General features: G+C 36.4%; 1 protein-coding gene across 2 annotated transcripts in view; it reads right to left on the bottom strand.

The window, feature by feature from the left end:
- Positions 1-20,527, bottom strand: part of LOC150104576 (F-box only protein 7-like) — a 429,110-nt gene that overhangs the window by 297,933 nt on the left and 110,650 nt on the right. For both annotated transcript variants that reach the window (XM_090395788.1, XM_090395787.1), the window contains exon 6: positions 7,402-7,491. In XM_090395788.1, coding sequence (XP_090251914.1) covers positions 7,402-7,491 — 90 coding nt within the window. The remainder of the gene's footprint in view (positions 1-7,401; positions 7,492-20,527) is intronic.

Below are 20,527 nucleotides of genomic sequence, written 5' to 3'. Positions count from 1 at the left end.
TCATTTTTTTTTTTTTAATTATAGGACTTATCAGTAATAAAATATATTGGTATTATTATAATAATGGAATCTCCACAAAGTCCAAAGACTCATCATGGAATGCTCACCCTATATGGAAAGTTTAAACTCAGTCACGGGAAAAACACTCACTCATGGGCCACTCCTAGCAACATGTTCTGCTCATTCACTAATCTTCAAGCAAAAAAAAAAAACTAGTCCTCGCACTCTGACTAACCACATTGTTAGAAAGCTTGGAAGAGTTTTAGAAGAAACTCTTCTATCATTACATGATAGAAGAGTTTCTATCATGTAATCTCTTTTCTGCCTATCAATCTTTGCAGTAACTTCTATCTATCCTCATTGGTAGCATTCCACAGACCTGTCACCATCTTGGCACACTCGGCTCAGGATACGCTACAATATCTACTCTTGGGACAGTGATGTCCCAAGAACTCTAGGAAATTAAGCTTGTGTGCACAGTAATTAAGATGGAGCCATATCAAAGCCTGATAGGAAGGGATTGCCTACCTATTTCTATTTGTAAATGTATTCTTCAATACCCAAGAAATTTTTTTGGGTTTTTAACAACTTTTACATTATAACCCTCAAGCTTCTAATCTCTGTTCTATTACTTTATCGTCAAATCCCTGATCTCATTAGTTTCATACAGCCAGTTCTGTCAACTAATACACAAGTAATAATCTTTGCATCCCATAGTACATACTTTACACTGTTACATTAAACTAACAACGATTATCATTTGCCCACACTTTCAATCTATTTAAATCATCCCAGAGGATGGATCTCTACATCACCTTTATGAACCACCCCAGGTTTTGCATCATCAGCAAACAACTGAATAGTTCCATTCTGATCATTTCTTATATTGCATACAAACACAGCCTCCAATAAAACAAATACAGTGTAGCACTTTGTTCTACTCTACCTTCTCCTGGATTCTACCCAACCATATACACAGAACTTGAAAAAGTTTTGCTGGCTGACCAGTCAGACAAATATCTCATTTGTCAGATGTTAACCTGGGTGTACTCTTTCACTGTCACCTAACATATAGTCACATGTGTATTCCTGCTATGGCTAATTTTAATCCAGTATTTATTTCAACACTGATAGTTATACAGGATTAAAATTAGCCGCAGCATTAACCAGATCCATGAATACATATGACTATATGTTAGATGACAGTTAAAGAGTACACCCAGGTTATCATCTGACAAATGAGATATTTGCCTGAATGGTGAATAAGTAAAAGTTTTTCAAGTTTTATGTATATGGTTGGGTAGAATCTTCTTGGGGAGAAAATTCATGCATTTTATACATGATATAAGATAATTTATTATTTCTTACTAATGATAACATTTTTCACTATGCTTTCCCTTCTAATACCCATGTCTTAAATCACTATTATGGAAAAAAAAAAGCAAACGATTTTTTGTCTGCCATTATAAAGCAAATATCAAAAACATGCATTCAGTATCATAAAATATTTCATTAAAATGAAACCCTTAGGTCTGCACATAAAACTACATTAGTGCTTTTCTGAATTCTGATTGGCTGTAAATTATTGTCAGATGGACAGGGACAGTGATGTCACATAACAGCAGCAACTCAAAAAAAAAAAAAACACATTTAGGTTTCTAGTCATTCACATTCCTTCCTTTAACCAACTTTTCCAACAACTGCTCCTGAAATTAGTCTGTAAGTTGCTCCTTTTGTCTTGGTAACCCCCTATTTGCAACAGATTATTATTATTATTATTATTATTAATACGGGCAATTCCAAGGAGTCCTTAGACTCATCGAGGGAGGCCCTAAACATCATGCCCAGAACAACTATTCAGCATCCACAGTAACTATCATACTTTGCTTTGAACTCACTCACAGTAATGGCACCCAGAACAGACACTGGCAGCTTATTCCACTCATTCACCACTCTCCAAGCAAAACACCTGGTTCTAACACCCTTGCTAACCACACTCTTGCCCAGTTTCCATGGATGGCCCCTAGTTCTCTCACCACCAGACCTGTTCTGAAAAATTTCCTCTGAATTAATCTTGTAAAAATCCCCTCAGTAATTTGAATGTCTCAATCATATCACCCCTTTTCTGCCTATCAACCAATTTCTGTAACCCACAGATCTTCAACCTTCTCATAAGGTTCATTCCACAGACCAACTATCATCTTGCTCACTCGTTTCTGGATCCTCTCTGCCTCCTCCCTATGAAGAAGAAGAAACCCTGGTGCCCTGATCTGGGCACAGTAGTCAAGATGGGGTCTTATCAAGGCTCGATAAAGAGCAGAGACGAGCAATAACTTGCTCGTCTCTGCTTGTCAAAGTATTCTTCAGTAACCAAGGGATCTGATGAGCTGTCAAGCACTCTCGAACCCCTAGTGTATTCCATTACATGCTGTCTCAGGTAGTAATCCCTTAGTAACTGCATAAAATCCATTTTCTTCCTCCCATGTGTCCTCTCCTCCTTCCAATCAATGTTACCATAGTTGAAATCCCCCATAATAATTACCCATCTTCTACTCATTGAGTCTATTTGCCTATGCATACTATCTCCATTATTTATTCCATCGCCTGGTCTATACCAGCAACCAACTGTATATTTTGTTCTGCTAGCCTCGATCTCACACCAAATAGCCTCAAATGTGCTCTTTTCACAAACCTGCAGTTCAACTTCTATTCTCCTTGGCTGCAGTTCATCAGCTATCATCAATAACATTCCCCCACCCTTCCATTCTTTTCTCTCTTCCCTTCTGAACACACTATACCCGTCACATTTTATCCCACTAGCTATATCATCTTCTGTCAGTCATGTCTCACTAATGCCAATAACCTGTGCCAAGAAGAGCCAACCAAGGCCAAAAATTTCTCCTTCTTGATTCTAATACTCCTGGCATTAGTATACATAAAGTGCAGAAGCCTGTTAGTCCCACCCCTATCTTGATGTCTTCTACTAACTATCCCATTCTGGTTTGTTGTCCTGCTCAGGCATATTATACACATTCTTACACTCAACTGCCTCACTGATGCCTGCATATCCATTCTCCCACCCCCCCACCTAATAGCACTAGGTTTCCCTGATTCTGCACATCCATTTTCACTTCATTCAGCAACACTTTTTCCAGTCTCCACACACCAAATCCATTCAGATGCAAACCATCTTCTTGTATAAGCCTTTTCGCCCATCAAACTCACTCCACACATCCACAAACTCCACACTACTCCTCCTGCATAACCTGCACATAGAGTCATTCGCAATTATGGCCCCTCCTTCTCAAATCTACTCTGTCATAGCGCAGCAACAGAACTATCTTAACTCTCTCTCTTTTTTCTTTTGCCACCTCTAGTAATTCCTTCAAGTCCTCTCTCATAGCAAATTTTTCACCTTTTAAATCATTCGTTCCTGCCACCACTATCATTTCTTTCACTCTATGCTTTTGTACTCCAAAAGCCTCACTTACATCATTAATTTTCGCACCCAGAAAGCATGATTTTGTCAAACCCTCATCTATTACACCTTTTACTATGGAATCATAGTAAAAGTACAACACTCGCTCCTCAATTTTTCTTTCACTCCCAATCATGCTCTCATGTTTTCTTTTCTGTGTGATGATCTTGTTGGAGCTGAGATTTAAACAGCTCAGTTAGAACTGCTGCTCTTCTTGCACATGCATGTAACAATGTCAAAGCTGTATATGAATTAAAATTTCATAATATGCTAAACACCTGATTATCTATCTCTATTCTCATATCCAACTATGCAACAATGGCTACTGCAATACCTCCACCTTTAGAATCTTGCAAAATAATCACTCAATAACTCTACTATTTCTACTTGAATATTTCTCTCACCTTACTGCCATCAGTCTTCAATCAAATTGCCAAAGTGGATAGTGTACCTGCTTTCCAACCAACAGATGGTGGTTCGAATCCTGCTGTGGGAATGGATGTATGCGTGATCAATCTTTAGGTGCAAGATCAATTTCAATGTCTGGTGTGAGATTACTGTCCTGCTTACATGATCTGAAGTGGCTTGAAAATAATTCCATATTTGGTTTCTAGAGCAGAGTAGATTGTGTTAAAAGATAAATAAAAAAAATACCAAAACAGACAAATAAAAAACTAGTACATGCATTGAAGGTATTTGTCAGGAAACTGCTAATAAAATATAAAAATAATAAAATAAATCAGCTAACACCCCTTTTTATTCCCATATAGGGAGTAGGCAAGGCTGCTTTAGCCCTATCTAACTTTTGGAGACTGAGCAGGCAGTTCAATCTCAACTGGTAGCCAACCAGAGAGCGCTGACCCAAGGCTATGATTAAGCAGCCTGCAGTGAAGACATGGCTCAACAAGTGCCACCATCTTGTGGTCCCTAACACAATTTTTTTAATGACTGAAATAGTGTGTTTCTATGAAAAACCTGAGTTTACGGGAGAAAAAACCTGCTTGCCCATGCCAGAGATCGACTAACTCGGGAACCGGTTGAAAAAAGGCTTAGTAAAAGTTCCTCTAGTTGTAGACTAGACTTGAACTTGAAGTGTATCTTCAGACGGTTTAGCACTGAGGAGTGCAAACACCACTTAAATGAGAATTATTTCTTCTACTGAGCTACACAGGCTCTATATAAGAATAAATAAATAATAAAAATACTAAGCATCCTACAGAACTAAGGTACTATGGGTTTACAACCTTTCATGGGTAGGAGTCACACACATGCAAATCAGAGGCAATGATGTTGGATGAATCTTTTGATGCCATTTTACCAAAATCCAGCACTCTCAAATCTGCGTTTCCGACATCACATGTGGTTTCATGTGATCATTTCTTATCAGCTGTATAAATTCCATTTCCATCATGCCTGTTTGGCCAAAGTACGACAGCTTACAGCTGCAAGGGACCTGGTATACACCAGGTAGGTCTAGGAGGGGAGGTTGGTCTTTAATGGAGCGGATAAGGGATACCAATTTCTTATATGGTCTGTAACAACAAGTTAAGCCGTGTTTTTTTTTAGGATTTTTGTAATTTTTTCCGAGGTGCCTCTGATATAGGGCATGGTAATGGATTTAGAGTAATCCTTGTTGTGAGGGGGGGGGGGGGGTTGTAGTTTATTGGTTTCAATATTTTTTGGATTGTTTTTGGAGGGTAGCCATTGGCTGAGAAAGTGTTGAGATGTGGTCTAGTTCTGTGGTTAGGGCATTGTCATTTGAATAGATAAGTTTAGCTCTGTTGTATGGTGTCTTAATGACACCATATTGTTGTGAGGAAGGGTGGTGAGATTGTTGGTGAATGTATCTGCCTGTATGGGTGGGTTTTCTACAGACTGAGAAAACCATGGTTCCATCAGGCTGGCAGGTGACTAGTGTGTCTAAGAAAGGAAGGCAGTTGTTTTTTTCTTCTTCCAAGGTGAATTTGATTCTGGGGTGTTGGTTGTTTAAGTGTGTTAGGAAGAAGAGGAGTGCATTGGAGCCAAATGGTTGGTTTTTGTGGGGCAGAGTTTAAGGCTTTCTCTTCAAAAGTCTCCATATAAAAGTTGGCCAAGGGTGGGGAGAGTGGAGAATCCCATGGCTGTCCCTTCTATTTGTTTGTAGAATTTTCCTTGCCAAACAAAATAGCCTGAGTTCATTGTGAACTGAAATAGGGCTGTGATATCGGGAGGAAATTTAGCTTGGATTAGCTCTAAGGATTCTTTGAGTGGGACATTTGTGAACAAGGAGGAGACATCAAAGCTGACCATTATGTCAGTGTGTTTGAGTGTAAGGTTTTCTATGCTGGCTTTGAAGTGGGCTGAGTTTTATATGGAGACTTTTGAAGAGAAAGCCTTAGACACACTAGTCACCCACCAGCCTGATGGAACCTTGGTTTTCTCAGTTTATAGAAAACCCACCCATACAGGCAGATACATTCACCAACAATCCCACCACCCTTCCTCACAACAATATGGGAGGTATCCATCCTGGTGGGATACTGATGATAAGATAGATAATCTGGAGAAACCTTGTTCTAGAGAAACTCAAGCAAATTTTTCAAAAACACTTTATGTTTCCAATAAACATTGTGATACAAAATGTGGGGAGAGTTGTAAGAGTGATTCTGCTCTATGTCTCTTCAAGAGGATTTAAACAGGAAGGATAACTGTACTAATTATACTTCCATTTAGTAACACCTGAATGACAATAAATGAAAACTTCTGTGAGCAGAAATAGAAATATTATGTAGTGTATTGATGAATTGTTCTATAAAAAGGAAGAGAATACAGTGGGTTATACCAGATAGATGTTGATAGTCAGTGATGTCCTGATATTCGGGGGGGGGGAGAATCATAAGAGTTCATAAACACACAGAGTGAAGTACTGTAATGATGGCTTACATGTGGCCACGTTATCTCACAGTTTGGATCCCCTTAATCAGAATTCACTTGCATTACTATCTAGAAATATGGTCCTTGGTATCTGTGGTAAAGTGGAACCTCTCTTGGTTATGAGCACAGATGTAGAGATTTTAGCAGGTAGATAATATAATAGAAAAAAATCAGACTTGTGAGGGAAGATTACCAATTAACACAAGGGATTATTTAGAAAGTTATTTTCACTTGTTATAACATAAATTAAGCTTGATAAGAAATTGTATTCTTGTTTAATCTCCTTTATCCATGTGTAAGCAAACAAAGTTTGAAGTATCTTGAAGACTAACCAAGTGAAAAAACTTTCTACATCTATCACTGATCCAGAGTATTTTAATAATAAGGTGATTCACTTTTGAATACTTGAAAATATGTCATGTGCAAACAAAGTTTGCACATGACATATCGTCACAACAGAGCTACTTGTATATGAGAAATGTATAATTTCTGCATTTATTCAACCTTGGTATCTTCTGGGTTTGGCTCCTGATTATGAGACTTCAATAAAGGATGAAACTGATCTGGGTAGTGGCCCTTCACACAATACATAGCATTATACATGCCCAAAAGGTGTGTGTATGTTGCATTTTGTGATGCTAAGGTAACTGATGTGAAGTCCTCTATATACAAGCAGCTCTGTTGTGACGATATGTCATGTGCAAACTTTGTTTGCTTACACTTGGATAAAGGATTAAACAAAATTATAATTTTTTTGTCAAGTTTAATAAGGGATTATTCGTGGACATCCACAAATAAGGATCTAGTGACAGAAAAAGTGAGGGTTATTTAGAGAATTGTGAAATGTGCAATTATGAAGGATGTTCTAAGTGTTGAGACCAGACCAAATTCAAGGCCCAAAATGACAGGTCTTCTTCTTTCTCTAAAGAAGTCTATTGATGATGGTGATAATAATAATCATTATATATATATATATATATATATATATATTATTGAAATATATTGCTTACCATCCTGCGCAGCTGCTAGAAGTTTATATGCAATGCCATCTTTAAATATTTGTGACAAGTGGGGCAAGAGCTTGAAAGATTTTTCTGGAACTATTTGCATTAAGAAAAAAAAAAATAAAATAAAATAAAAACACATGCGTAAGAGTAATGCAACATGTATCTTTGATTTTTAAATATTTTAGCAAATATTTAAAAATAGCAGGTACATAATTAAATTTTAAGATCAATCTTATCTTATCTAATGGAAAAGTTTCAGCTTACTTTCCAAAGGGGAATCTAATCAGTCTGTCATAATAAACATATTTTATTATCATTACAAGCAGTGGTAATGGAAACAGTAGAGTAGTACTAGTAGTTTAAATTTACTTTTATCGGTGGCTCTGTAGTACAGCTGGTAGTAAAACATGGAGAACATTCACAAAAATTTTACTATTATTATTTATATGGGCACTCCATGGAGTCAAAAGACTCATCGAAGGAGACCCACTCTATCCATTAGCACAATACCATCATACATCTCCTTAAACCTGTTTACTGTTGGGGTGCTCATAACCACCTCTGACAATCCATTCCATTCATTCACTGTTCTCTAAGAAAAGAACTCACTAACCACACTCTTAAATAGATTCCAAGTGTGACCTTTGTTTCCCCTTACTCCCTGTGTATTGAAAAATTTCTTCTGTGTGTATCTTATATTATCCTTTTAGTAAGTTATAAGTTTCTATCATTATTCCCTCTCCTCTGCCTTTCAGCTAAACTCTGCAACCCACACATCCTCAATTTATACTCATAGAGAACATTCTGCAGACCTGTGACCAGCTTGGTCATTCATCTCTGGATCTTCTCCACCACCTCCTGATCCCCAAGAAATGCAGGTGACCAAATCTGTGCACAGCAGAAGAAAGAGAGACAATAATCTCCCCGTCTTTACTTGTTAAGGTTCTATTCAGCATCCAAGTAATCCTCTGAGCTACACTGCCAACTCTGGCAATATGACCTCTGAATTTCAAAACTCTATCCACCACCACCACTCCCCACCAGATTCTTAGCCTCATCAATTTCCTGTAAACTAATACCATCAATATGATACTATTATCATCAATATGATGATCTTTTCATCCCAAAGTGCCTTACATTTTACCTGACCTTTTAGACTACCTTACATTTTAGAACATTGAATTGATGACCATTGTCTTTTCCCACACTGCCAATTTATTTAAATCATCTTGTAAGATACATCAACATCACCTTTATCAACTGTTACCCTCCTTGGTTTTGCATCATCGGCAAACAACTGGCTGAGTCTGCTAGCACTGCCTAAGTATATATGGCTTGGCTAGATAGGTAAAAATTTCATTCCTCTCTCGTGTAAAGTGCTGGCACTCCACCAGAATATGACAAATTGTGAGACGTGTATTTTGCATTTTTCGCACATGGGGGTCATCAGCCCTCAGTAAATAAGAGTGTGTAAAATGACTGTGTCCTATGTGGAGCCTAGCAAGAACAACTTCCTCTCTTCTCTTTATATGTTGACTAGAATGCCAATGCTTAATTTCAAGCTTAATGTTATATAATTTGTTTGTAAATGCTTCCTGCCATTCAGCAATTAGCTTTGATCTTATAAACTGTCTGTAGTTTGTATATGGTATACTGTCAAACAGTACATGGGGAAAGTATGAGCTAATTTAGCAGCTGCGCCCACAGCCTCATTTCCCTTAATTCCAATGTAGTTGGGAATCCAGCACAACTGAACATCAAAATTAAGGATTTTCATTTTGTGCAACAGGCCCTACAATTCACATGTTCAGGCTATCAGTTTCAGCAAGCTTTGCGGTGGTTAATGGGCACAAGCCATTAGCTTTCCTATGTAGAGTTCACTTGAATTAAGCCTTCGTAACAACAGTCTTGTTGGAAATGTTTTCACCTCTATGCACAGCAATCTCAAGAGATAGTGAAAATGTTGCAGTGATTCCAACTTGGCGTTAGAGCCAAACAGCAATCTGTTCTGGCTAGCACAGCTCTAGGGCAATCATGGCCAACTCTTCTCATAATGATTCATATCTCTGGAAACTGCATCCATAATGCTGATATATCACTGTGACACACTGAAGCAATGCCAACTTCGTCTGTGCTGCCTGACTTCCAGTTGTCCAACAGTCTGCCAGCTCAAAGAATGATCCTAAATGATGATAATCTGCCATTCAGAAGATACTGGGCATGTGGTTAATCCACCAAAAAAAAAGGACAAAAAATGGAAGTGAAGTTATGTGGTCCCAACCCATGTTTTTACAGGAAAAGCAATTTGCACTGTGTGAACATGTTATATACCTGTGTTATATATTTTATTGTTATAGTTTTTATCTTTATTCCTTTTATCTAATCTTATCTCAACGCTTAACTTATTTTATCTGTCTTACAAACTCATTTTATGTGTGCCTTACTCAACCCTACCCAGGAATGCTTCCTTTTCGGACACTGGCAAATTTATTTTTTATTGCTGCGCCAGCCAGAGTCCTATAATATGAGCTTATTCAAAATTCAGGGAATATTCCTAGGTTAATTGGCATTCATTCTAATATACACTAAATAGATACTGGTACTAATTTCAATCGTGGCCAATAATCCATTATTCAAAATACTTTCGTTAAGTTCCCTCCCGCAATTGTTCTAAATTTTTTGCAATTGGTAATTTGAATTCTTGAAATCAGGCATGAGTCAGGCTCAATAATTCAGTTTCATTCTTCTCATGAGATCTTACTGATACCCAATCAATGTTCGGATGATTAAAGTCCCCCATTATGATTACTCTCTTCACCCCCATCATATTTATTTGTTGATGCATTTCTTTGTTACTAGCAACCAATCCACCAGATCAGTAATAACATCCCACTATGTATTAAATCTTGTTAGAATCCACCTCACACCAGATGGCACTTCAAACTCACTGCCACATGAAAAACTGTTACTAGTGTTGCAGTGATAGGTGTCAACTATAACTGGATTCAAGGCATTTCATATTATTAGCAGCATGTCCCTCCCTTCTATCTTGTCTATCCTTCTTAAAAATGCTGTATTCTTTGCACTCGATACCAGTTACTATGTCTGCTTCTGATAGTCATAGCTCATAGATTCCTGCCATCAGAATTCAGTTTCTCTGAATTCTTTTAGGCAGGAGATGAATGTCATTGGCTCATTGTCATTGATGAATGTTTGAGATCACTGCCCTACTTATTCAAGGCCTGAAGTGACTTGAAAAAGTTCCAAAAATAGAAAAAAAATCCTTATCCTGACCATGGTACAAAATATACTACAGGTTTACAAATAACCTTTCATGAGCGGGAGCAACACTAAAAAAAAATAACTTCATTGGTGAGAGCAACATAAAAAAAAATAATAAATAAAAAAAGATAGGACTGATGCAGCCAAATTATTATAGACCAGTCAGTATCTCTGGTGTGATCATCAAAGTTCAGGGGAGAATGATTGAATATAATTCACACAAAGGTAGGTAGACAGCACCAGGACAGTATGGTCTGAATCAGAAATAGTTGTAAAAAGTTTTACCACTGGTTCCAAAGTACATTATACACGACAAGAAATTATATTATTGTTTTAATCCTTACACAAGTGTGACAAAGTCTGCAAATGAAATATTTTTGCAACACTAGTCTATGTTTATATAGAGGCTATTAACTTCACAACAGTTGCCTCAGTATCCCATAATGTAAAACAATGTAGTGGATGTTAATACCGAGACTAGTTTTGACCTTTATTGAGGTCTCACATCAGTGTGGGCTACTCTTGGGTATATTCCTTGGTATATTCAGAACTATTCAAAACAGAATTAAAGCAGCTTAGAAGAAGAGCAAATGGTGTTTAGGAAAGGGAGATCAACAATTAATACAATCTATGTTCTTTTACAAGTAGCTGAATTGATGTGGATAAAAAACAGAAATCTTCACTGTTGCTTTACAGAATTTAAAGCAAGCATTTGACTCAATAAGCAATAATAAATTGTTTGAAATTTTAGAACAAAAAGAAATAATAATAATAATAAAAGAAAGAAAAAATACTCAATATCATTCTCCTGTACTATAAAAATACTGACAAACAGCAATAAAATTTGGAGCAGTGGAAACTTCTGGAATACCAGCTGAGAGAGAGGTGTCATGCAGAAATGATTGTTTTCATCATATTTGTTTAACAATGTTTAACTTTTTTACTGGAAGAACTAGTAAAAGAGTCTTTTCCAGAAAACTTGGGAATAAGTATGAATGAACAAAATTTACATCATAATATTATTATTACACCCTACATGGAGCAGGCAGACAAAAACCAAGTGCGATCTGATCAATGTTTTATACAGAGGCACAACTACTTCCTTATCCCTAAATGTTAGAGCATTTCTTATCATAGCTTCCCTACGATGTGCAGTCTTCGTAACACCTGCAATATGCCCTCTAAACTTCAGTCTACTGTCAACCATCACTCCCAAATCTCGAATCTCATCCACTTCCTGCAATGCAGCACCTTCATCACAATGCCCATTTAGGTGCGTTGTTGTTGAGTGGTTTATACAACCCGTTCTACAAAATTCAACTCAATTTGAACGTATGATTGCATTTTTATTGATGTAGGAAAGTTTTAAGAGTACATAGCATATCAGTGCTCATCTTAAGTGGTTCAATGCAATTAATTGTAGGATAACTTTGAATACTTTCATTTATCAATTAATATAATTTTAAATATGGAAAGTATAAAGGTCAAATGAACAATAGCTATGCTTCACAGTGCACTGTTTATGTGAGAAGCACAAAGGGTTTAAGCTTCGTGGTAAGATTGGATTATCATTGACAAATACTAGAGTGATACACGGATAATTTGAATTTTGATACGATTTTTAAATACAGCCATATAATATGCATAAAAAATCAGAAAAAGTAATCACTTGGGAAATTATTATATTTTTGGACTGAACCAAAGAAAGGCTGAAATAATTCATTTTACTTACATATGCACAAGTTCCAACTTCCTTTCAACTATAATCATACAAGCCGCGAAAGCTCTGGCAGAAAATGAGACATTGTCAACACTGTTTCTCATCATAAATAAGGGCAAAAAAGTTATAAATTGTTTATAGAAAAGTATAAATATATATTAAAAACTTGTCTACATTGGTATCATAAACATGTCAGCTCAGATTTCATGCATGCAAAACTGATGAAACTCAGAAAACAAAAACAACAACCCATGACAAATGATAACATTCAATTGGATTGCTTCACAAATACCCAATCACAGCCACTAATGACTTCTGGGTGTTATCGTCTCAGTGTGCACACTGCCTCATCTTCTGGGACATTTAAAACTACTACAAGAATGCTAAGAATATGACATGCTGCACCATCTGCAGATCTGTTTAAAGGGCTCAAAGGAGTCCATATTTGTGACCGCACACCTGAAGCTATTAATGCGAATGCGATACAATGTTTATGCATCTAAACGACTCCTGTTCATGAGCATTAGTATAATGTGTTTAATTTTAGTAATCACAAGAAGCTAGCCAACAATTAGGGGAGTTTTAACAGGAATAAATACAAAAATATAATACCAATGAAATTGCTATTCTGTGAGTGTGCATTGCCCCCCCCCCTCCCAGCACATCCTGAATCAATGCCCCTGGCCAATATAGTACATAGCCTTATGTTTCTGGCGCTCCAAAATGCAACACCTTGTACTTATTAATATTCACGGCTAATAAATAATATTAGTAGTGAATATTAATAAGGTGTCCATATTTGTGACCGCACACCAGAAGCTATTAATGCGAACGTGATACAATGTTTATGCATCTAAACGACTCCTCTTCATGAGCATTAGTATAATGTGTTTAATTTTAGTAATCACAAGAAGCTAGCCAACAATTAGGGGAGTTTTAACAGGAATAAATACAAAAATATAATATCAGTGAAATTGCTATTCTGTGAGTGTGCATCACCCCCCCCCCCTCCCAGCACATCCTGAATCAATGCCCCTGGCCAATATAGTACATAGCCTTATGTTTCTGGCGCTCCAAAATGCAACACCGTGTACTTATTAATATTCACGACTAATAAATAATATTAGTCGTGCAGCATCTTCATGACTGATACTTGTACATAGAGACTAATGGGTTCTCATCAATTGCATTAGTATCCCATAATGCAAACCACGATTTCTTTTTGCACGTGTATAATGCTGTGCATGAAACCAAGTGTTTGATGAAAATAAAACATCATGAACTGAAATGAAAACCAATCAGGGGAATTACATAATCATATTTCAATAATAGCAAGAATCAGAGATCAATAATAGTAGCAACTGTTTCCTTTGAGGAAACAGTCACAGTGTCAAAATTTGAGGAAAAGGATTCCTCAAATTCTCCAGGAGAATAGAAGGAAAGATGCTGCCAGGAAGATCAAGAAGAAAATGGATAGAAAAACATCAAGAATATAAGTGTTCTGAACTCTTACAGAAAAATATATAACTTGGCAGCTGATAGATTGCACTGGAAAGCTAATGTTTACAGTAGCTTAAGCCTGTCTTAGATAGATAATGAAGCCATGCTATTCAGAGAAGATAGGGAGATGGTAAGAGGATGAGAGACCAACATGATCACTAACTTGGGGAATTATGTATATGAGGACACTGCAGAAATGTAGTGATCAGTTTGTAGAACAGACAGATGAGAGGGATTCACACACAATTCATCTCGGGGAAAAATTCCTTGAAAATGTTATTTGCTAGAAAATTGAAATGATATTGCTTTGATACCAATATATAAAAAGTAAATACAGTGCAAGATAAATTTCACAAATATAGTTTTTTTTTTAATTATTTATCTATTTGTATATTATTTGTATAGATATTAATTAGATTTTCATAATACTTTTATTCTTATACAATGAAAGTAATATATTTATTGATTGGCAAGTTTCCTAATTTTAGTTTCATTGTAATTTTTATTCATTTTAACCTGGTTCAGAAATGTTGAAAGTTTATTTTTCACTTGGTTAGACTATAATAAATTTAGTTTAATCCTTTATCCAAGTGTGAGCAAACAAAGTTTGCACCTGAAAATATCTTTGGGACTGAATATGGTGTTGTACTACCTTACTGGGGTAAGGTAAGTGTTGTACCACCTTACCCTAGTAAGGTGGTACAACACCGGGCAACTCGTAGCAAAGGTGGACAAAGCTAACAACACTCCTATCCCAGTATCTCCCATAATGCAAAACACATCTCCTTGCAGATATGTATAACGTTATGCATTAAGGGATTGGCCACTACCCAGACTAGTTTTGACCTTTATTGAGGTCTCTTAAGTGGGAGCCAGGCCCAGAGGTGGAGATACCAGGCAGAAGCAATAGCAAAGTCATCTTTACCCTATAGGAGTTGCCAAAAGGTGTGCCACCTTTTTTATTAAATTACTCTGGATTTAGAGAAAGATGTTGAAAGTTTATTTTTCACTTGGTTAGACTATAATTTGGTCCACCTTTGCTATGAGCTGCCCAGTGTTGTCCCACCTTACCCCAGTAAGGTGGTACAACAGCATATTCAGTCCTGAAGATATTTTTAGGCACAAACTTTGTTTGCTCATGCTTGGATAAAGGATTAAACTTAATTTATTATAGCCTAAGCAAGTGAAAAATAAACTTTCAACATCTTTCTCTAAATCCAGAGTAATTTAATAAAAAAGGTGCCACACCTTTTGTCAACTCCTATAGGTAAAGATGACCTTGCTATTGCTTCTGCCTGGTATCTCCACCTCTGGGCCTGGCTCCCACTGAAGAGACATCAATAAAGATCGAAACTAGTCTGGGTAGTGGCCAATCCCTTAATGCATAACATTACACATATCCGCAAGGAGATATGGTTTGCATTATGGGAGATACTGGGATAGGAGTGCTGTTAGCCTGGTCCACCTTTGCTACAAGTTTCCCAGTGTTGTACCACCTTACCCCAGTAAGGTGGTACAACACTTACCTTACCCCAGTAAGGTAGTACAACACCATATTCAGTCCTGAAGATATTTTCAGGCACAAACTTTGTTTGCTCACACTTGGATAAAGGATTAAACTAAATTTATTACTGGTTCAGAAATCCTGCTCAAATTCCATTATCGAACATGGAAATCACTAAGCCACTTCAGGCCTCCAGTAAGCAATGCTGTGGTCTCACATCAGATGATGAAATTCATCTCTTACCTAAAAATAATTACACACATCTGTGCCCACTGCGTGTTTCGAATCGACAGCTCATCGATGGGAGAGGGTATGCTATCTAGTTGGTTGTTAACGGCATGATATTTTTGATTACAGTTTATTTTTGATTGTTTCGCAAGAGAAGTAATTAATTACGTATTTCACTTTCGGAGCATGCATCTATCTATCTATATGTTTTTTTTCAGTAAAGGAGACATTATAAAATTTCTTAGTGTTATAAAATACTGGTATTGGAGGAAAAGATGGACTATTGCACCTGTATTTAAGTAATTTAGGTAATTTTATTATCATTTTCTTTAATATAATTACTCAAAAGTGAACCTATGATCTTAAACTAGCTCTGCAAATGATAGCATCATACAACATGACTTTTGTATGCAGAAAAAGTGGAGTCATTTTCAAAATACATGTGTATTCAATAACTGAAACACTCACCTTCTGAATTAGTTCAGGTAAAAAAATATATCCCACCTGGGTGGATGTCTAAATGCACAGAGCAGAAAAATAGTGAACAGTTAGAAGAATAAATATTCTTAAATATTGTGCTCTTTCTCCTTAACTGTTCATCTTTTATTCTCTCTAATAACTATTCTAACTATTAATAGTTAGAATAGTAAATAGGAATATGTAAATAATTAACCATAAATATTAGTTGGATATAACTATTATCCCTAAATATTCTTAAATATGGTTCTCTTTCTCCCTAACCATCCTATCCCAGTTCTGTAACAATTAATATTCTATCTACAGAGCCTGCAATAATAAAGAATATTAATAACTTTATACGAAATAAAAATTTTCAGAAAGCTAAATATAACCTAAGTATTAAATAATATATAAAATATTTCTTAAATTTTTTAAAAATATTTTTTAAAAGAAATATGTTTGCAGAAGTATTTCTTATATATGAATTTTTTTTTTCACATATATCCACAAAGAATTTTCATGCGATTAATTTTCCTCGCGATGAATTGTCGTTGATGAACTGTCCAGACATGGATGAGAGGAGATATGATAAAAACAGATCTTAATGCATAGATAAAAGCAGGAGTTTGTTGCTTTCAGCTGGTACAGGCAAATTAGCCAGAAAACACCACATTCTCTTTATGGTAGGTAATTAGTGTATGAAATGGATTGCCATTAGATAGTGTGAGTGTATCTTTAGTGAATAACCATGACCAACTTATTATTGCAGTTATTCAATATAGCAAAAATGTCCTGAAGACTTGTACTGGTATGATTTAGAAGTAAAGTAGGAATCCTCTAATTGTGATTAGAGAGAGAAGAAAAGAATCTGTTAAAGTGTTTCTTGATAAGTAGGAGAGTGGGAGAGTGAGAGAGAGGTCATCTATTAAGCAAATAGCTCTCTTCATAATATCTGGCATTCTGAGAAAAGTTTTTGCATCACGCTGTGAGGATAATTTGACATTTCAAATATCCCAGTTAAAATAAAATAATTAGAAAATTGACCAGAGAATTAGAAAACGTGGAAAAGCATTTAAAGAAACTTAAACAGGATAGGAAAAATAATCAGAGCAAGAAGAGGCAGGAAAGCCCTGAAGTTGTTAATAATATTAAAACAACAATAACAAGGTAAGTAAATTAGAACATGAGAAAAAAAGAAGGAGCATGATACAATGATTCAATCTTGAAACGTGCTTGGCAATGAAGTTATTACACTTTGAGCTTCCTGGGGGGGGGGGGATTATAGATGTGACAAATGTAATGGAAAAATTGAAAAGAAAAGTAAAAGAGAAGACAGTTCTTGTTGGAACTAATGATTTAAGCAGCAAACAAGCAAGAAAGAAAGAAAAGTGAGAGAGTAAAAACTGTTGGTTTGTTACTGAGATACGACATTATCAAGTTATAAAAGGAGGGCTATGATAGCAAATGATTCAATGAGCAGACTGAAATAAGTGCGAGTTTAGTTGCAGAAAAGACGTACATAAGAGGGAGGGACCTGAACCTGATTGAATCTGCCATAGTAGAAGTTACTTATTGGGATGAGACCGCATACAGAGAGTAACGAAAATGAGATCATCATGGAATGAATGATGTGAATGTATGTGTAAGATCAGCTATGGCATGCAAACATGATATGAAAGTCAACGAGCATAGTTATGTATCTGGTATAGGGGTAGAAATGTAAGTTTTTGGTTTTGGACTTTTTTTAGTGAATCTGGGAGAAAAAAGAGAAGGATGTCCAACTCAGCTAAACAGTCTATAGATTTAAGAATAAGAAAGATGCAGGTAGTAATTCATTATATCTACACACAAATGCCTGGAAATTGAGAACAAAGGGGTTGATTTCCTTGCTTTGGTGGATATGTTTGCAGCCTAAGATTAATGGCATTAGTGAAACCTGGCTATCAAAGGCAGATATTGTAGCTGGAATTGAACGTAAACTATATAGCATTTTCAGGAACGACAGAATAGACAGGAAAGGAGAAGAAGTATAACTAATGATATCTGATGATTAAAATCAGTTAGGAGGTTAGAAACACAAAAACAATAAGAGTAATTATTAATTATATGAAAAGCCAAAGGCTTCAATTCGGCGACATGAACTTATTTAAGTTAAGGGATATTACATCCCATATTGTTTCATAGCTGAATAAGAAACTCAAAGAGTTTCATGCCAAATATAGAAACTATATAAAGTTCGGCGAGTCCAAGCATAAGCAAATACCTGGATAGTGCAACAAGGATTGGAGCTTGCCCTGGTAGGGCAAGCTCCAATCACTATTCTTGGTATTTACCAATAATGTGAAACCCAGCTCCTAGGAGCTGTATTACTGTTCTACATTATGAGAGAAGGTCACTACCCAGACCAGTTTCAACCTTTATTGAGGTCTCATCAGTGAGTAGGTAGACCTAGTAATACCAAGTTTGTAGCAAACAGAACTTACATACCCTACTATGAGAATTGCCAAGAAGGTGTCCTAATACATTTAAATAAGTTCATGTCGCCGAATTGAAGCCTTTGGCTCTTCATATAATTAATAATTTATTAGGACACCTTCTTGGCAATTCTCATAATAGGGTATGTAAGTTCTGTTTGCCAAAAACTTGGTATTATTAGGTCTACCTTCTCATTGATGAGACCTCAATAAAAGTTGAAACCGGTCTGGGTAGTGACCTTCTCTCATAATGTAGAACAGTAATACAGCTCCTAGGAGCTGGGTTTCACATTATGGGTAAATACCAAGAATAGTGATCAGAGCTTGCTCCACTCTTACTATGAGTTGCCTCAGTGTTGCACTACCAAATGGGTCAGGTGTTGCACTATCCAGGTATTTGCTTACGCTTGGACTCGCCAAACTTTATATAGTTTCTATATTCGGCATAAAACTCTTCGAGTTTCTTATTTGGCTATGAAACAATATGGGATGTAATATCCCTTAACTTAAATAACAGTAATAATAATAATGTCCTGTGTAGCAGTGAGTTTGAGGCTAACAGGATGAAATACAAGGCAGAGTGTTGCCACAGACCTGGAGATGCATAATGGGGATGATGAAATGTATTGCCAAATTTCCCTGATGGATACAAAACAATTAATCATTATGGGTGATTTAAATTATTCAAACTTTGATTGGGTAGAAGAGATATCTCATAATAATAATAATGAAGGAGAATTTATTGAGCTGTTGTGGGACAACAGCTTTTTCAAGCAATATGTGAAAGCAAAAACTTGAGTCAAAGAGTATTAGATTTGATCAAAGTGTCAGAAGAGATTACAGTTAACAATGTGATTACATTACCAGTGCAGTAATGAGGGCGTGGTGAAAGAGGTACTCGCCACGGGCGCAACTAAGTTTGGAGTGCAAAACGTATAACATTTTTGTCATTTTTGGGTTGGGGGGGGCAAGTTATACACTTGCCACAGGCACTTCATACTCGTTACGTCACTGTACATTACCACCAGTTTGTGACAGTGATCATGCTGTACTGTCCTGGGAAGTAGATAACTATAAGGAAATTTCAATTAGGACAGGTAATATGATGAATTACAAAGTTGAAAATTATGATAAACTTAGGAGAATACTATTTTTAGTCCTATGGTATCAGTTACTGAATGAGATAGATATCAATGGGAAACTTTGAAAAGGTGCTTAAATGAGGCAATATCTGAATGTGTCCCTAGAGTTCAAAGAACAAGTATGATGGAATTGAAATTGATTCGCAATCATATTAAGCAAGAGATCAAGAAGAAAAATATGATGTGGAAGCAATATCCTGAGCATAACAGTGAGAGTAGTTATGAAATATATAAAGCACAGGACACAAAAGTTACAAGTATTGTGCAGAAAGCTAAATTGAAGTAAGAAAAAAACAATCACCGTATAGGCTAAAGGCAATTTAAAGTAATTTTAATGTTATGTAGCAAGTAAAAGAAAGAATAAATATGGATCTAATACTCTTTGACTTTGTGACATCAGCTGATGAGACTGTTCAAATAATGAGTGCTCATTTTGCTAAGATCTATCAACCAAAGTTGGATGATGAAGTGCTACTACTACTACCTCAGATGAAAAGATACAGGTGCATAAGCATGAGTCAGGTCTCCCTCAGAATGCGCCTGGGGGAGACCGGACTCCTACCAGGCGCATCCCTCGGGTGGCGGATGAAGGAAATCCCAACAGGTTGCTCCGAATAAAGAATAAGGAGTCATGGACCGAAGGATGCAGCAGAGGAGCGGCAAGCCGGCTGCATTATTCTGCCATTCAACCCTATGAATCAGGAGTCTCCACTGTGTCAAGAGAATGCTACTGCGTCTGAGGAAACCGACGCAACTGATCCTAGATCACAGGGAGCAGTGAAGAAGTTTAGTATGTGGTCAGCCAATAGAATTTCGCATC

Source organism: Typopeltis vanoorti, chromosome 7 (assembly GCF_054136105.1).
Source record: "Typopeltis vanoorti isolate ZY-2024b chromosome 7, IOZ_Tvanoo_1.0, whole genome shotgun sequence".
Lineage (NCBI taxonomy): Eukaryota > Metazoa > Arthropoda > Arachnida > Uropygi > Thelyphonidae > Typopeltis > Typopeltis vanoorti.
The sequence above is the reverse complement of the archived record's forward strand: the minus strand, read 5'-3'. Positions and strand labels throughout refer to the sequence as shown.